The sequence below is a fragment of the Tyto alba genome, unplaced genomic scaffold, assembly GCF_018691265.1.
Source record: "Tyto alba isolate M040663 unplaced genomic scaffold, T.alba_DEE_v4.0 Super-Scaffold_23, whole genome shotgun sequence".
NCBI lineage: Eukaryota > Metazoa > Chordata > Aves > Strigiformes > Tytonidae > Tyto > Tyto alba.
The window spans coordinates 27,796,734-27,813,266 of NW_024881297.1; the positions used below are offsets into that span (position 1 = coordinate 27,796,734).

General features: G+C 70.7%; 1 protein-coding gene across 3 annotated transcripts; it reads left to right on the forward strand.

The window, feature by feature from the left end:
* The first annotated feature begins 136 nt into the window (after positions 1-136).
* BAZ2A (bromodomain adjacent to zinc finger domain 2A) lies at positions 137-15,677 on the forward strand. Of its 3 annotated transcripts, none has more exons than XM_042796539.1 (29): positions 137-194; positions 4,033-4,170; positions 4,630-5,208; positions 5,606-5,791; positions 6,285-6,488; positions 6,837-7,061; positions 7,153-7,213; positions 7,294-7,402; positions 7,549-7,650; positions 7,721-7,931; positions 8,045-8,106; positions 8,221-8,286; positions 8,371-8,562; positions 8,638-8,892; positions 9,281-9,495; positions 9,628-9,702; positions 9,805-9,967; positions 10,084-10,143; positions 10,218-10,353; positions 10,440-11,005; positions 11,298-11,523; positions 11,617-11,772; positions 11,856-12,019; positions 12,092-12,375; positions 12,463-12,595; positions 12,692-12,838; positions 12,923-13,149; positions 13,262-13,405; positions 13,497-15,677. In XM_042796539.1, exons 2-29 carry the CDS (start codon positions 4,035-4,037, stop codon positions 13,663-13,665), a joined length of 5,253 nt encoding a protein of 1,750 aa, XP_042652473.1. In that variant the 5' UTR covers positions 137-194; positions 4,033-4,034; the 3' UTR covers positions 13,666-15,677. The 3 variants fall into 3 exon arrangements, with proteins under 3 accessions (XP_042652473.1, XP_042652472.1, XP_042652471.1); XM_042796538.1 differs by lacking the exon at positions 137-194 and adding an exon at positions 1,053-1,103; XM_042796537.1 differs by lacking the exon at positions 137-194 and adding an exon at positions 3,771-3,835.
* Positions 15,678-16,533: the final 856 nt, after the last annotated feature.

Here is a 16,533-nt window from a genome sequence, read left to right on the forward strand (position 1 = left end):
CCCGGTGCGAGGGTCCTGTCGCGCGTGCGTGCGTGTGTGTGTCCAGCCACGAAGGGACGCGGTCCCTTTAAATGGCGGCGCGTCCCGCGCGCGGAGGGGGCGGTGGCGGCCGCTGACATCACGCGGGGCCGGGAGCACCTGCGGCGGCACCGGCACCGGGCGGACACCGGGACCGGGCACCGGGCCGCCCCCAGGTACGCACCGCGCGGGACGGGACCCCCGCCCGCCCCGGGACCCTCGTGGAGCCGGGCCGGCTGCATCGGACGCCGGGCTCTGTACCGAGCCGCCCCCCTCCCCGCCGCCCCCCGACCCCCCGCCGGGCTAGGAACCCCCACACCGGGCCCCCCCGCCCCGCACTGGGCAGGGATTTCCTCCCCCCCGCCCCGCTCCCCCGGCGATGCACCGGGACACCCCCCGCCACCCTCCCTCCGCCCCGGGACCCCCTTATCCGCCTCCGCTCCGGTGCCCGGAGGCGCCCTCGGTCCCTGCGCAGCGCGGACGGTGCCGCGTGACGTCACCGGGGATCCCGGGAGGTTGTGTGTGGGGGGGGCGCTCCGGTGTCCCCGCGGCCGCGCCGAGGAGCGCCCGGGACAGGGGGGGGCCCCGGTGCCGGTGTCGGTCCCGGTGCCGCCATTCGCCGCGGTCGGGCCGAGGATGCGGGGGGCGAAGGAAAAAACGGACGGGGGGGCGGGGGACGGCCCAGGTGGCACCGGAGGAGGTGGGGGGGGCACGGCACCGGGAGGGGGGAGGGTGTGGGGGGGGGGGGTGTGGGGGGGGGGCGGCCCCGCGTGGGGATTCCCCCCGCCCTGACCCCGCCGGGGGCGGGGATCCCCCTCCCACGTGGGCACGCGGCCCGCCCCCCGGTGACGCGCGGCGCCGCTCCCGGTGACGCCATCGCGGCGGCGGTGACGTGCGCGGCGGGGCTGGGACCGCCCGGCGGCGCGAGGCGCTTCCTGCCGCCGCTCGGCTCCGCGGGCCCGGTGCGCTGCGGCCCGGCCCGGCCCGGCCCCGCCCGAGGGGCCGCGCCATGCGGAGCCGCGTCCCGCCCCGCGCCGCCTGAGCCGGGCCCGGGGCGCCCGCCGGGCCCGCGCCGCCGCTGCCAGGTGCGGGGTCGGGGCGGGGGGTGGGGGGCAGCGGCGGCCCGTAACGGCCGGGGGGGGGGGGGGGGGGGGGGGCGGCGGTTGGGGCCCCGGGGAGATTCCCCTCCTCCACCTCTCCGTCCTCTCCCGACCACGCCGCGACCCCCCCATCCCGGTGAGCCCCCCCTTTACCGGGCTCCCCCGTCCCCGCTGGCCGCTGCGGTTCCGCTCCGCTTTCCCCTCCCGGACGCAGGAGGGAGACAGGGAGACACCCCCCCCCCCTCCCCGCATCGTCCGTCTGTCCGCCCCCCCCCCCCCCTCCGTCCTGGGCCCCCCCCTGCGGCGAGTGGGGGCGGGGCGCCCCCCCCCCCCCCCCATCCCTCGAGACCCGGCGGGGGGGAGGGGGGATGTCCTTGCCGCAGGGACCGGGGGGTCCCCGCCGGGTGCGGCACCGTGGCGGGGGGGGGGGGGGCCGTGTCCGTCCGTGTCCGTCCCCCCGCAGGAAGTGGCCGGGAAATGGCAGCCGGTTGTTGCGTCTCGTTGTTTTTGAAACGTCCTTTTTAATCAGGTCGCGTCTCGCTGCCGGGGTGGGGGGGGGGGGCGCTGCCCCGAGGGGGGGGGGGGGGGGGAAGGTGGGCGGGGGAGGGGGGAGCTCCCTGCCAGGCCAACGGCACCGCTCCAACGTCACCGACAACCCCCGGTGTCCCCCCCCCCCCGTCTCCGGGGGACGCTCGCTGCCTACCCCTCACCCCGTGTCCGGCGTGGGGAGACCTGCCCGGGCGCCGGTGGGTTTGGGCTTTAACGCCACGTCGGCTCTGCAGCCCCCCCCCCCCGCCGGGAGCAGCCCCCGCCTCGCCGCTGCCACCAGGCCCGAGGCTCCGGTGCTGTCGCCGGCCCTCGCCGGCTCCGGTTACGCGCCGTGGCCCAGTTTGCGGCTCCGTCACGCGCTGCCGGCCGGGGGGGAGCGGGACCGCGGCGGGCAGGAGCCCCAGCCCGGGCGGGAGGCCGTGGCCTCTGCCCGCACCGCGCCCAGCGCTGGCCACGCTCCCGGTGATGCCGAGGGGCGGCTCCGGCGCTCGCAGCACCCAGGGTGTCCTCGCACCGGGGCTGGGCCCCATTTGTCCCCGGAGCAAGGGCACCGCAGCCCCCGGTCCTGCGGCACGCTGGAGCCCGGCCCCACGGCTGAGCCAGCTGGTGTGTGTGTCCGTCCCCCCCCCCCAACTCGCAGCCCCGCTGCCCTGGCTTTTATTTTCCCTTCTCGGCCGTGACGCTTCTCTCCCGGCCCCCTCCCCGCGCCTGGCGTGCTCCCAGTCCATCCCAATCTGCGGCGCTGACCTGCGGCTGCCACCTGTCCGGTTCTGGCACGTCCCTTTGCCGCCTCCTCTGACCTCCAAAAGCCGCCAGCGGTGTTCCCGGCCGGCGCATCACCCGCGGGGTGGGACCGGAAAGGTTTTTGCTTTTTTTCAGCCACCCTGCAGCTGGTTTTCTGTGCCGGCCGGGGGCTCCTGGTGGGGTCAGGGCAGGGGCCAGGCTGCGCCAGCCCCCCCACCCCCGGTTCTTGGGGGGGGGGGGTGGCTGCAGGGCCACCCCAGGACATCTGGGAGTGACGTGCGTGTGGCAGCCGTGTCACCGCCCATACGGGTTTCTCTGGCGGATGAATCACCGGTGTCCCCGGCCAGCCGGGAAAGGGCTCAGTGGCCGTGGCCCCTCCGGCCCCCACCGGGGAAGCAGCCGACGCAGGCGAGGGTGTGATGAAATCCCCGCCCGGGTTTCGACACGGGCTGTGCCACGAGCTGCTGCCGAAGCGCTGCGTCGGCTGAGCGCGCGGCAGCGTTGGCCCTTCCGGAGAGGTCGGCGGAACCGGCGCAGGTTCGGTGTACACGGCAAGACAGGGGAGACGCCGGCCCCGTGGGGCGTCCCTCCTGGGGGTCCCCCTGCCAGCACCACAGTTCCCGTCTCATCTGCGGGGCTTGCAGGGCCTCGGCTCCCCTGTGCCGGCTGTTCCCCTGCCCCACGTGCCAGGAGCCCCACGGGCAGCTGCTGGCTGCACCGCAGGGTCCCACCCTGGGGTTGGGCCCCACCGGGACCTCTCCCCGAGGTTCTTTGGTTAGGCAGGAGCGTCCACTGCTCCTGGGTGATGAAGGTCACCAGCGGCTCTGACATAAGGCAGGCCCACATCTTGCTGTGGGGGCACCCCTGGAGCTGTGCCGGGGGGGGGACGGGGGACGGACGGGGCTCAGGTCCATGCTGTGGGGTGCGGGTTCCCCTCCGGCTGGGTGGGGGGGGTCGTGGCAGCAGCACCGGCTGTCACCACAGAGGCGTTTCTGTGCTCGGAGCGCAGCGTTCCCCAGGGAGCGCCGGGCTGTGCCGGGGCCCCGTGGGGTCACTGAGCTGCTCGGGAGGGGCCGGTGCTTCGCTGGTAAATGGCCCCCGCGGGCCAAGAGCCTGTGGAGCTCCCGCGGTTCTCTCCCCGCACCAGGGACCCCGGGATGGCAGCACCAGGGAGAATTTAATGCGGGAAGACGCGCGGGAGGGTGCCAAGCAGGGTTTCTCAGTGATGGCTGTCCCCGGGGACGCTGGAGCGCGGTGACGAGCTGTGCTCACGCAGGTGGCAGCTCGTCCTGCTGCGGCTGCTGGGCCCGGGCCAGCTCGTGGCAGAGGCAGCGTCGGCTGCGTGGCGCTGGGGGCCCGGCCAGGGGCACCGCGGTCCCAGGGGGGCTTTTGCGGCCGCTCCCTGCCTTTCCCTCAAGCTCCAGGTCAGGTGCTCGCCCTGCCCTGGGCTGGGGACCCGGCTCTGCCCCAGGCTCCCTCCATGTCCCTGGGAGCATCTCGGTGTGAGAGCAGGGGGTCCCCACCCTCCCCGTGCCCCCGCGGCAGGGCCGGGTGCTCGCCGCGCTGGCAAGCCCCGGTCACCACCGGTGGTTGATCCCAGTGCCTCTTCTCCCCTCCGCAGAAATGGAAACAAACAACCATTTTAACTTCACTGGCCTTTCTTCTGCACCCGCTGCCTCAGGACCGAAACCCACGCCTGCCTCAGGGGACAGCCCCTTCGCCCACGGCTCCCCGCTCAGCTTCCCCCCGCAAGGGAAAAGTAAGTGTCCCCGTGGGGACGGAGGGGCCGCTCCCCGCGCACAAGGTGGGGGCCGGGGGTCTGTCGCGTGCCCGCCGCCGCCTTGGCCTAGAAATGCGGCCGTGCCGGAGCGGGGTCTGGGGTTTGCGCATGGATTTGGCTGGTCAGCTGATCCCGTGCAGCCCTGCCAAGCGCTCGGCTAATCCCCGGCACCCTGCAGCTCTCAGCCCGGCGACAGCGAAGCCGGTTTCACTGAGCGGGGAGCTGTGCGGGGGGGGGGGGGGGGGGGCGGTCTCGGGGTGGGGGCAACCACCCGGCTCTGTCCAGGAGCGGGGGGCTCGACGGCTTCTGGGCCGGGTTGTCCATCTGTCCTCCAACCCTCTCACCTGCTGCCGGCGGGGCCTCGGCGCGAGGGAGGGTGCTGAGAAATGCCCCCGCCGCGCCACTGACCCGTCTGTGTCTCCTCTGGCTCCCTCGCAGGTCTGAACGGGGGCATGAATGTCAATGGCTTCTCTACTGTATCTCACCCCAGTACTTCAGGGACCTTCACCCCCAGCTCACCGCCCGCCGGCACGCCGCCCCTCCGCACCTACGACTGCCTCTGGGACTACACGCCGTACCCCCCCGCCGGCGGCCTCAAGGACGGCAGCTCCGCTGCCCCCCCCCTCTCCAGCCTTGGACAGTTCCCACTCAACGGCGTCACCGGGGGGTCCCGGCCGGCATCCCCGGGGCACGGCACTAACCTGCGGGGTGCCGGGCAGGAGTTCTGGGGCAACGGCACCCCCGGCCCCATGGGGCTGAACTTTGACTCGCAGGAGCTGTACGACTCCTTCCACGACCAGAGCTTCGAGCTGATGCAGAACGGGCCGGCCAGCTTCTACACGGCCACCCAGCCCTCGCCCATGCTGGGCTCCGGCACCCAGCCCTTCTCGCTGCCGCCGGAGGAGCCGGGCGCTGGCGACGGAGACGCCGATGCTGCAGCCAAAGAGATCCCCCCCGCCATCGCGGAGAACGGGGGTGGGCTGGTGGGCAGCATGGAGCTGGAGGAGGCACAGCCAGGTAGGAGCCTGGCGCTGCCGGTGCGGGAGGGCAGAGCTCGGAGAGCTGTGGTGCCGGGTCCTGAGCCGGGACGGTGGAATTGGGCGTTGCATTCCCCTGGGAGGCCTGGCCGCTCTGACCCGGCTGAGGTTTGGCCCGTCACAACTCAGAGTCGCTGTTGGGATCTTGTTAAACCGGGCCGGGCGCAGCCCGCGGCGTCGCTGCCGGCAGAGCGGTGTTCCCCCGGCACAGGGGCGGGGGGGGGGGGAGGCCCAGCTGCCAACCTCCCCGGTGCTGCAGGGCACGGCGGCGGCTCGTGCCGGGTGATGCCCCGGAGCGGGGGCACCCATGCCCTGGGCTGTGTCACCGTCGCGTCCTGCTGCCTCAGGGTCCCTTTTCGGTCGGCTCTTCCCTTTAGACTTGAAGATCTGCAGCTACAACGGGTCTGCCCCCGGCGCGGTGCCGCTGGGGCAGGAGGGGCCCGTCCTGGCTCCCGGCGTGGGCAGCGCCTGCCTGGGGGACACGTCGCCCATCGCCCCTCGGCTGGAGGACACCCACATCCTCAGCGAAGACCCCCTGGAGCCCTTTGAGTCCTTGGCCAGAGGTAGGGGGGGGGGGAGGGGGCTGCTGGGCCGGGGGGGGTGGTGTGGTGGTGGTGGTGGGTGGTGTTGGGCAGGACTCGCGCCCGGGGAAGCGGCTCCCGGCCCGCGCGGGCGATGGCGGTGGTGATGATGATGGTGATGGAGGCCGAAGGCTTCTCTTGGGCGGGCAGGGGCGGGCCCGCGTCCCCGCCGCGTCCCTCCCGCGCCAGCCTCCTCCGCGCTCCCTTCCTTCCCTTCCTTCCCAGCTCCGTGACGAGGCTGTTACTCAGCGCCTGAACTTCCGCGCTGGTGAACATCACCGCCACCGCCACGGCCATTTTGGGCTCCTCCGCTTCCCAGAGGAGGGGGCGTGGCTGGGGGCGCCGAAACCCCTTAACCCCTCTTCTGCCGGCGCCTTTTCGGCCTTGGGGGGGGGGGACCCGGCCGCCCCTCGGGAGCGGAGATGTGGGTCTGTGTGCCCCCAGCCCAGGTCCTGGTGCTCACCCCCCCCCCCAGACCCCGGCACCGGGGACCTCTACGCGATGGACGACTCGCAGCTGGTGACCGACAAGTCCCCCCTCGAGGACCCCCCCGACCTGCCCGGCCTACGCTGCGCCGCCAGCCCCCCCCTCCACGCCGCCGGCCCCTTCGGCCTGCTGCCCGCCAGCCCCCCACCCGCCCCGCTGCTCGCCGGCCCGGCCTCGCCGCCCGTCCTGCACGGTACGTGCCGCACCAGGACAGCCCGGTGCCCCCCCTCTCAGGGGCCGGGGGGGGGGGGGGGGGCAGCCACCCCGCCGGCCTCATCCTGCCCCCGCAGCACCTTTGTGTCCGGGCAGAGCGGGGGACCCCGCATGTGCCAGCACCCGCAGCGGGGAGCTGCGGCTGGTGCTGGTGGGGAATGAGGGGTGCACCAGCCCCCGCGGCAGCAAGGGCGGGGGGGGGGGGTCCCGGCCATCCCGGGGAGGGGATGCGCAGCCCCGGGGGGGCAGGCGGGGGTTGGCCGGTGTCATGGGCGGAGCAGGAAGGCGCCTCCGCTCGGCGCTGATGTCCCTGACCTTGGCTTTGCAGACAGCAGCATCGACCTCAACGGCGGCAGCAGCCACGTGGGGCTGGAGGAGTCGGGGTCCCTGGAGCTCAACCCTCCGCTGGAGCCGGAGTCCCCGGCCCCGTCCGCGGAGGAGGAGGAGGAGGAGGAGGAAGAGGAGGAAGAGGCTGCCGACAGCTGTCCGGAGATTTCGGCCGCGCCAGAAGCAGGGAGCGAGGAGGCTGCCCCACGCAGCACGTCAGCGGCGGGTAAGGCGGAGAGCCCCCCCGGGCGTCCTCCCCCCCCACCCCCCCCAAAGCCAGCACACCCCAGCCCAGTGCCCCGTCCCCTCTCCCGCAGGTGATGTCCCCCGCCGGCGCATCGCCACGCAGGAGGAGGTGCGCTTTCCCCTGCAGCACGGGTACGTGGTGCCGGCCCCCCGCCCCACACCCGGCCCCACGGCCGCCCCCACGGCACCCGGCTGACGGTCCTTGTGCCCAGGTGGAGGCGGGAGGTGCGGATCAAGAAGGGGAACCACCGCTGGCAGGGCGAGACCTGGTACTACGGGCCCTGTGGGAAGAGGATGAAGCAGTTCCCGGAGGTGATCAAGGTACGGTCCGCGGGGAGAGCGGGCTGGGGGCTGACCCAGGGTCCTGGTTTGCCGCAGACCCCCCCCCATAGAGCCCCTGACTGCAGCGGACTGATGCTGCTGGGAGCTACGGAGCCCAGGGTGCTGAGCCCCCTTCTTCCTCCCAGTACCTGAGCAGGAACGTGGTGCAGGACGTCCGGCGTGAGCACTTCAGCTTCAGCCCCCGTATGCCGGTGGGAGATTTCTATGAGGAGCGGGACACGCCGGAGGTGGGTCTGGGGGCAGCTGAGCCACCCCGTCCCCCCCCCCACGCTGTGCTGACCCGGATTTGTGCCACAGGGTCTGCAGTGGGTGAAGCTGAGCCCCGAGGAGATCCCCTCGCGCATCCAGGCCATCACGGGCAAGCGCGGGCGACCCCGCAATGCCGAGAAGGTGAAGCCCAAGGAGCCGCCGGCTGCGAAACGCGGCCGGGGCCGGCCTCCCAAGGTCAAGATGGTCGACTTGCTGAGCAAGACGGACGCACGGCTGCTGAAGAGGCTGGAAGCCCAAGGTACCCCCTCCCCAGCCCCACCGGCTCGGGGCAGCTGGTGCAGCCCCCGCAGCCTGGCTCCAGTGGGACCCCAACGGCCGGTCCATCGCCACCCTCCTTCTCTGCTCCCACAGAGGTGCTCAGCGACGAGGACAAGCTGAAAATGAGCAAAATCAAGAAGAAAATGAGGCGGAAGGTATGAGCGGCTGCGTGGGGCTTGAGGTGGCTCTGGGGCCCCTCTGGTCGGGGGTAGGAGCTTCCCTGGTGTGGGAAGACCACCACATCCCTGATCTGGTCTTGTCCCTTCCAGGCCAAGAACAAGCAGAAGCAGGAGGCCAAAGCCCCCAGAGCGAAGGAGGCCAAGAAGAAGTCCAAGGTGAGTCCACAGGGTAGAAGGGGGCTGGGAAGGAGGGGAGGAGATGAAGCCGCTCTCTCCATGCGTCCCGGGGTCTGTCCTCAGGTCAAGGAGAAGAAAGGAAAACCGGAGAAGGGCAAAGACAAAGTGCGGCCCAAGGAGAAGAAGGGCAAAGGGGCTCGCAAGGCGGACAAGGGCCTGGTGGCCCAGCGGCGTCTGGAGGAGCGGCGGCGGCAGCAGCTCATCCTGGAGGAGATGAAGAAGCCCACGGAGGACATGTGCCTGGGGGACCATCAGGTGGGCTTGGGCGCGGGGGGCTCGCCAGGGCTCAGCTGGTGGCCAGCCCTGACCGCCCCCTCTCCTCCCCTGCAGCCCCTGCCAGCCTTCTCCCGCATCCCGGGCCTCATCCTGCCCAGCCGCACTTTCTCCAACTGCCTGACGGTCGTGGAGTTCCTCCAGAGCTACGGCAAGGTCCTGGGCTTCGACCCGGCCAAGGACGTGCCCAGCCTGTGCGCGCTGCAGGAGGGGCTGCTGGGGGTGGGCGACAGCGCCGGCGAGGTGCAGGATCTGCTGGTGCGGCTGCTGCAGGCTGCGCTCTACGACCCCGGGCTGCCGCCGTACTGCCAGGTGAGCCGGCCCCAGCCCCTTCCTCTTCCTCAGCCCCCGTCGGGTTGGGGGTGTCAGTGCCTGCGAGGCCCGGGCTGCTGCAGGCTCAGGCCAGGGGACCCCAGATTAGGGAGGTGCTGCAGCCTCCTGCACCGGGCTGGCTCCCGGCCCCTGGCAGCCTTTGGGGTGCTCCTGCTCCGGGGGCCAGGGCAGCCCTGCCTGGCTCTGCCCAGTGTCCTGGGACGCCCCGGGGCTTGTTTCCACTCAGGTTCATGTTCCTGGCCTGCTTTTCCCACCCACGGGGTGCTGGCATCCTCCGCTTCTTGTTTTTTATCCCCCCTCCCGGCAAACCCTGCTGTGTGTGGTGCAGGAGGGGACTCCCCAAAACCTCCGCCTCTATTCTGCCCAGTCCCTGAAAATCCTGGGGGAAAAGGTGTCGGAGATCAGCCTGAACCGCGACACCGTCTCCGAGATCCTGCGCTGCTTCCTGACGGCGCACGGGGCGGGCGAGGACCTGTGCGACGGGCTGCGGACCAAGCCCTTCCAGGCGCTGCCCCCGGAGAAGAAAGCCGCCATCCTGGCCTTCCTGGTGAACGAGCTCAACAGCAGCGCCCTCATCATCAAGTGAGCGCGGGTTGGGGGGCAAACGCGTCCTCTGAGCCCGGCCCCCCCTGCCCACGGGCAGCGCGGGCCCCCCTCCTTCCCGGGAGAGCTGCGCCGAGCCGCCCGCCGCAGCCAGCCCCCGTCTCCTTGCAGCGAGATCGACAAGACCCTGGAGAACATGTCCAACTACAGGAAGAACAAGTGGATCATCGAGGGCCGCCTGCGCAGGTGGGTGCGGGGGTCTCGGGGTGAATTTTCTGGCGCTGCGGGGTAACGGGAGCGGGGTGCGCGCGGGGGCAGGCAGCGGACGCCTCTGCTGGGTCTCGGCAGGTTGAAGGTCGCCCTGGCCAAGAAGACGGGTCGCCCCGAGTCGGAGATCACGGGCCTGGAGGACGGGCGACGCCGGCGCAGCTCCCGCCTGACCGAGGAGACGGGCCTGGAGATGGAGGAGGAGGAGGAGACCCGGGGACGGAAATCCCGCAGGGAGGAGGAGGTGGGGTGGCAGAGGGTTGTCTGCTGCTTGTTGGCAGCAGGGGCAGAGGTGGTGATACCACCCTCGTGGGTCTCTTCCCCACCCGCCCACACTTCCCTGGCTGGTCCCTTCCCCAGGCTGACACCTCTGCATCCAGCGTCCCTGAGCTCGAGAGGCAGATCGAGAAGCTGGCCAAGGTGAGCGTGCGGCGGAGGGCTGGGGGTTTGTCCCGGGCTGCGGGGCCCGTCACCACCCTGCGCTCTCCCCACAGAGGCAGATGTTCTTCCGCAAGAAGCTGCTCCATTCCTCGCAGACGCTGCGAGCGGCTTCTCTGGGCCAGGACCGGTACCGGCGGCGGTACTGGGTCCTGCCCCACCTGGGCGGCATCTTCGTGGAGGGCGCAGAGGGTGAGCTGGGAAGGGGCTTCCCGGTTTGGGGGACATCCCAACCGGGAGAAGACCCTGCGTCTCACCACCTCCTCCTGCCCTTGCAGTGGCTGAGCCGGCACCCCAGGAACCCCCGGAGGAGAAGGCGTCCCCCCACGTCTCCCCGGTGAAGGAGGAGCCCGTGGATGTGCCCATTCCCAGCCGGACAAACTGCACAGCCTCGCGCTCCCGTGGCCGGCCCCGGAAGAGCAAAGAAGAGCTGTCGCAGCACTGCGGGCCCAGACCCCCCCCTGTCAATGGGGTCCTGGAGGAGTCGGTGCCCCTGGGGCAGAGCCAGCACGACCTCAGCCAGTCCGCCTTCCTCTCCTGGCTGAGCCAGACGCAGTCGTCCCTGCTCAAGGACTCCGTCCTCACCCCAGACAGCAGCCCCGGCAAGGGGGACACAGGGCTGCCGCCGCTCGAGGCCCCATCGGACCCCGAAGAGGAGGAAGAAGAGGAGGAGAGCGCTCCAGAGGCTACAGAAAAGCGGGGACCCTGGTTCAACCTGCTGCCCCGGACGCCCTGTGACGACCGAGCTCCCCTCGCTACCTCCTCCGCCGAGCCCTCGCCACGAGCCGCCGTGCAGCCCCGTGGCCAGCCCCGCGGCGAGCTGCCCAAGGGCTCGGCCAGGCAGGTACGTGCTTGGGGCCGGGGGGGCTGCACCCAGCGTTTCAACCCCCCAGCCTGCAGGAACGGTGTGGGGGGAACCTCCCTGGGGGGGAGCAGGGTGGGACCTTCTGCCTGGACACTGGACACCCGAGGGCTGGGGGACCCTGCCCTCGTGGCAGCACAGTGGGAGCTCGGTCCTGCTGCCCCCAACCCTCCTGGCCAAGCCCAACAGTCCCCAGGATGGGGGGCTGTGGGGTTTTGGGGGGCGCAGGAACAGGTGCACACCTGGCCCTTCTGACACACCCCGTCCCCACCAGCTGAACGGTCTCCCTGCGGACGACCCCACGGCTCCCCTGCTCGCTTCCACGCCGGTGCACGCCGGCGCCAGGGCCCACGGCGCTTGCCCCAGGAGCCGGGGCAGCCTGGAGAAGCTTCAGGACCTGCCGGGGCAGCCCAAGCGCCGGGGACGGCCCCCTACCAAATTCTTCAAGCAAATTGAACAGAAATACTTGACGCAGCTGACGGAGCAGCCTGTTCCCCCTGGTGAGAGCCCAGCCCAGCAGTGGGACCCCTGGGGCAGGGGGTGCCGGTTCCCCCCGGCGGGGTGCTGAGCGTCGCGGTGCTGCTGCCTTGCAGAGATGCAGAGCGGGTGGTGGTGGGTGCAGGACCCTGAGGAGCTGGAGGCGGTGGCTCGCGCGCTGCACCCGCGGGGCATCCGGGAGAAGGCGCTGCACAAGCACCTCACCAAGCACAAGGAGTTCCTGCGGGAAGTCTGCCTGCGCACCACCACCGGTAAGGGCTGCCTGCACGGGCTGGGGTGGGGGAACGCTGCCCACCCCACACCTCCCCTTGCTGAGCCCACCCTGCACCCCCAGACCCCATCTTCCACCCGCGCCCCGAGGCGGCCGGCGCCGCCGTGTCTCAGGAAGCCCTGGCCCAGTGGTCGGTGATGGAGAGAGCCTACGAGACCGACCTCTCCGTCCTGCAGTGGGTGGAGGAGCTGGAGCAGCGCGTGCTGATGGCAGACCTGCAGATCCGGGTGGGTGCCGGGCCGTGGGTCGCCCGTGACCTCATCCGGGCGCTCGCCCTGAGCCCCCTCTTCTCTCCGCAGGGCTGGACGTGCCCCAGCCCCGACTCCACGCGGGACGACCTGCAGTACTGCGAGCACAAAGTGGAACCCCTGGAAGACATCACGGTCCGGAGCCGGCGGGACGGGCTGCCGCTGTGCCGGGAGCGCACCAACCCCCTGGACCTGGCGGTGCTGCGGCTGGCGGCGCTGGAGCAGAACGTGGAGCGGCGTTACCTCAAGGAACCGCTCTGGCCCCTGCACGAGGTGGTGGTGGAGAAAGCGGTGCTGAGCAACCCCGAGGAGCTGAGCATGGGCCCCACCGAGATGTGAGCCACCCCCCCCACCCCCGTCCCCTCTGCCCGCACTTGCCGGGGTGCGAGTGGCTCCGGCTGAGCCCCCCCTGCTTCCCGCAGAGCCTACGAGATCACTCCCCGGGTCCGGACGTGGCGGCAGACGCTGGAGCGGTGCCGCAGCGCGGCCCAGGTCTCCCTCTGCATCTACCAGCTGGAGAAATCCATCGCCTGGGAGAAGTCGGTCAACAGAGTGGTGAGAGCCTGCGGCGCGGGAGGGGACGAGCACCCCCCCCGGGGCGGCGGGGACCCCCCCCACGCCGCTGCGGCTGAGCCCCCCCCCTCCCCACAGACCTGCCTGGTGTGCCGGCGCGGGGACGACGACGAGCATCTGCTGCTGTGCGACGGCTGCGACCGCGGCTGCCACCTCTATTGCCACCGGCCCAAGATGACGGAGGTGCCCGAAGGCGACTGGTTCTGCTCTGTCTGCGTCTCCCGGGTGGGTCACGAGGCAGCCCCCCAACCCCTGCACCCCCCCTCCCAGTGCCGGTGGTGACCCCCCCCCCCCTTCCCCTCCCCACAGGCAGGGGAGTACCGGGACCCCGTCTCGCCCCGGCGAGGCAAGAAACGGAAACGGGGGCGTCTCTTGGGGGGGAGCCTGGTGGAGGAGGAGGAGAGCCCGCGGCGCCGGCCGGCCTCGCGCCGACGCGAGGGGCTGCCCGTACCCCGCTACGGGGGCGAGGGGCTGTCCCCCGCCAAGCGAAGGGGCGCGACGCTGCGGGGCCAACCCACCGACTTGACCTTCTGCGAGTAAGTGGGGCCGGGGTTGGAGGGGTGGAGGGGGATGGGGGGTGGTGCATCCTCCCCCCAGGGGCTCCCCCTAACCCTGCCAGCCCCCCCCCCCCCCCCCCCCCCCCGCCAGGATCATCCTGATGGAGATGGAGTCACACGAGGACGCTTGGCCCTTCCTGGAGCCCGTCAACCCCCGCCTGGTCCCCGGCTACCGCAAGATCATCAAGAACCCCATGGACTTCGCCACCATGCGCACGCGGCTGCTGCGGGGAGGGTGAGCGTGCCGCCCCGGGGCGGGAAGGGGGTTTTGGGGGGGGACAACACGGGACTGAGGGGGGTCCCCAACCTCCCTCCTCGCCCCGCAGGTACTCGAGCTCGGAGGAGTTTGCGGCTGACGCGATGTTGGTGTTCGACAACTGCCAGACTTTCAACGAGGACGACTCGGACGTGGGGAAGGCCGGGCACGCCATGCGCAAGTTCTTCGAGAGCCGGTGGGAGGAGTTTTATCAGGGAAAACACGCTACTAACCCGTGAGCGGGGCGGCACACACCCACACCCCACCCCACCCCCGCGCCCCACCCCCCCCACCCGGCCGGGGCTGGGGTCCCCCCGTCCCCCCAAGAACTGACTCCTCTGGAGCTGATCTCGCTGCCTGCTGATCCCACGCCGGGGGGGGGGGGGCTCCCCCCCAGGCCGGCACGAACGGGCCCCCCCCCCCCCCCCCCGCCCCACGGCGGGCACCTGCGGCCCCATTCTGCTGCCCAGAACCCCCAACACACCTCCCCCCCCGCCCCCAACACCACAAACTCACAGACTGTGTAAGCCAAAAAGAAAAAAAAAAGAGGTGTTTTTTTCTTTCTTTCTTTTAAATTTTATTTTCTAATTAAGAACAGAAACAGCCCCCCCCCCCCTCCTCTTCCCACCCCCCTCCCCCCCACCCCCCCCAAACGAGGGAAGCGAATCCCCCCCGCTGGGAATATTTAATAATAGCAATAGTTCGTAGTGAATGTGTCCGAGCACTCCTGTGCAGCGTCTACATGCATTAACGGCCAGTAAAGTGGACTTAGCCCCCCCCCACCCCGGCCGGGACCCCCCCCGCCCGCGCAGACACTTTACGGGGAGGGGGGCCCCCGGTGCAGCCCCCCCGCTGCCCTCGGACCCCCTGTCCGCGGCCGGGGCGGGTGCCGGCCCCTCCCCACCTGGCTCCAGGGACCAAACTGGGGAGGGCGGGGGGGCCCCGCAGCCCCTTTCCCTGCCTCCACGTCTCAGGAAGAGCCCGGCCCCCCCCCCCTCCCCAGCAAGAGGACCCCCCCCCCCGGGGCTGGGCCGGGGTCCTGGCTGCCCCCGCCCCCGACTGGGATCCCTCAGGGACGCTACTGCAGGCCCGGGGGGGGGCCCAGCCCCCTGCCCCCCCCCCCCCCATGGACTTGAAGCCTCAGGCGGGTGTTTGCCCCCCAGACCACTGCTGGCTCGGGGGGGGGTTGCACTGGGTGGGGAGGGGGCCCCCCCCCCCCCCCCCGGCTGGCGGGGGCCTGAACTGGGGCAAGGGTGTCGTGTGTGTCCCCCCCCCCGCAGTGGGCAGCCAGGGAGGGGGCTGGGGCCCCCCCAACCCCCCCGGCCAGGATATTACGGGTACTCGCTCTGGGGGTTCGGCGGCCGGCGGGGCCGTGGGGGGGGCCCTGGGCGCGTCCCCTCCCCGGCCCCACAGAGCACTGAAAACAACTCACCTACCTGGGCAGGAGGGGGCCCCGGCCGCGCCCCCCGCCCCCCCCGTCTCTCAAAGTAGCCTTTTTTCTATCAGATAACCTCAGAAACTTTTTATTTTATTTTATTTTTTTGCTTTGAAATAAGAGGTGGATTTGAAGTCTATTTGAACTGACTTTATATTACGCATAAATATTTATATTTTATCTAAATAACTGCGCTGTAACAAACTTTTTTTGTGGTTTGTTTTTTAGTAATGTTTCAGATCCGTCAGGTTTTTTTCCGTCGTGGGAAAGTTTTCGGGAGTCTCCGTATTGTTCTCGTGTTCGTTCAGTTGAAGTTCCCCCCCCACACACACACCCCCCCCACCACCACCACCCTGGTTTGACACCCCTCTACCCTTCCACCCCCAAAAGCCCCCCCACGGCCGGTGCCCACCCAACCGCCCCCCAGCCTCCCCCAGGCCCGGGGTGTGGGGTGGGGGGGCCGGGGCCATTTCTCTGTGACCACCCCCCACCCCCAGCCCTGGTACCCCCCCGGCTGGGGGCTGCGGCATCACCAGGAGCATCGTGTGTTCCCCCCCCCGGCTGCGGCCCCTTCCAGCCCGCCGGCCGCCTTTTCTATAACCAGCCGTGTCGTTTTAGTGACTTTTTGATAATGTACAGGTTTTGTGAATTTAAATTTATTTCTTTCTATATTTTTAGGACCAATCTCATTTTTAATAAGGTTTAAAGGAGGGGAGGCAGCCTCTGGCCCCCCTCCCTGTTGCCTGTTGATGTCCCCACGAGCTGTAGGACCCCGCGTGTCGCGTTCGAGAATAAACAACTCACGTTTGATAGACACACGCGGGTCCGAGCCCTCTGTGGGATTGGGGGGGGGCGGCGGCGGGGGGGGCCCAAGCTGGGGAGGGGGGGATGCTTCAGGGGCCAAGGGGGGGGGGGGGGGGGGCTGCGAACACCCCCCCTCTCTGCTCCCCCCTCCCTCTCCCCACACAACAGAGGCGTTTGCTTTTCTTGCCTTTTTATTTAAAAACAGAAAGAAAAAAAAAAAACCTCGAAGGGGGGGGTGGGGGAGCTGTTGGGGGGGTGGGGGGGCCGAGCGCGGAAGCAGGAGGAAGAAATACAAAACTAGAAACCTCTCGAGATTTTAAAAAAAAGCAACTTAAAAACCTGTACAAAATGCGCTACGTATAAATTAAAGGGGGGGCAGGAGGGGGCCGGGGGGGGGGGGGCCTCGGCTTCTCCTCTGCAGCTCAGGCCCCCCCCCACCCAAGGGCTGGTGGGACCCTGCTGCTTGGCCCCCCCCTGCAGTGGGGTGGGGGCTCAGCACAGGGGTCCCAGCACCCCCCTGGCCCCCCCCGGGGCCGTCGGTGGGTCTCCCTCTTTGGTTCCTTCCATGTGGGGGCCCGTGCCCCCCGACCAAAGGGGCCATGCCCGGCGGGGGGGGGACCGGGCAGTAGCAGCAACGGGAGAGGTGGGTGATGGCTGGAAACCTGGGGGGGGGGTGGCGTCACCCCGGGCGGGGGGGTGAAGGGCCGCAGCCCCCCACCCCCCCGGGCCTGGGCTGAGCACGCACCAAGCTGTGGGGTGAGGTAGATGTGTGGCGGGGGGGTCCCCGCTGCCCCGGGGGGGGGCCGGGGACTCCGCTGCACTGGGGGGGCTGGAAGAACCGGGAGGCCCTGGGCAGAGCTGGCGGGGG

What these genes read in the sequence shown, in the direction of transcription:
- BAZ2A (XM_042796539.1), top strand. Translation starts at nt 4,035, where the DNA reads ATGGAAACAAACAACCATTTTAACTTCACTGGCCTTTCTTCTGCACCC. An exon ending in AGGCCAAGAAGAAGTCCAAG is followed by an intron (nt 8,287 to 8,370) that starts GTGAGTCCACAG and finishes GTCTGTCCTCAG; the next exon opens with GTCAAGGAGAAGAAAGGAAA. An exon ending in CCAAGGGCTCGGCCAGGCAG is followed by an intron (nt 11,006 to 11,297) that starts GTACGTGCTTGG and finishes CGTCCCCACCAG; the next exon opens with CTGAACGGTCTCCCTGCGGA.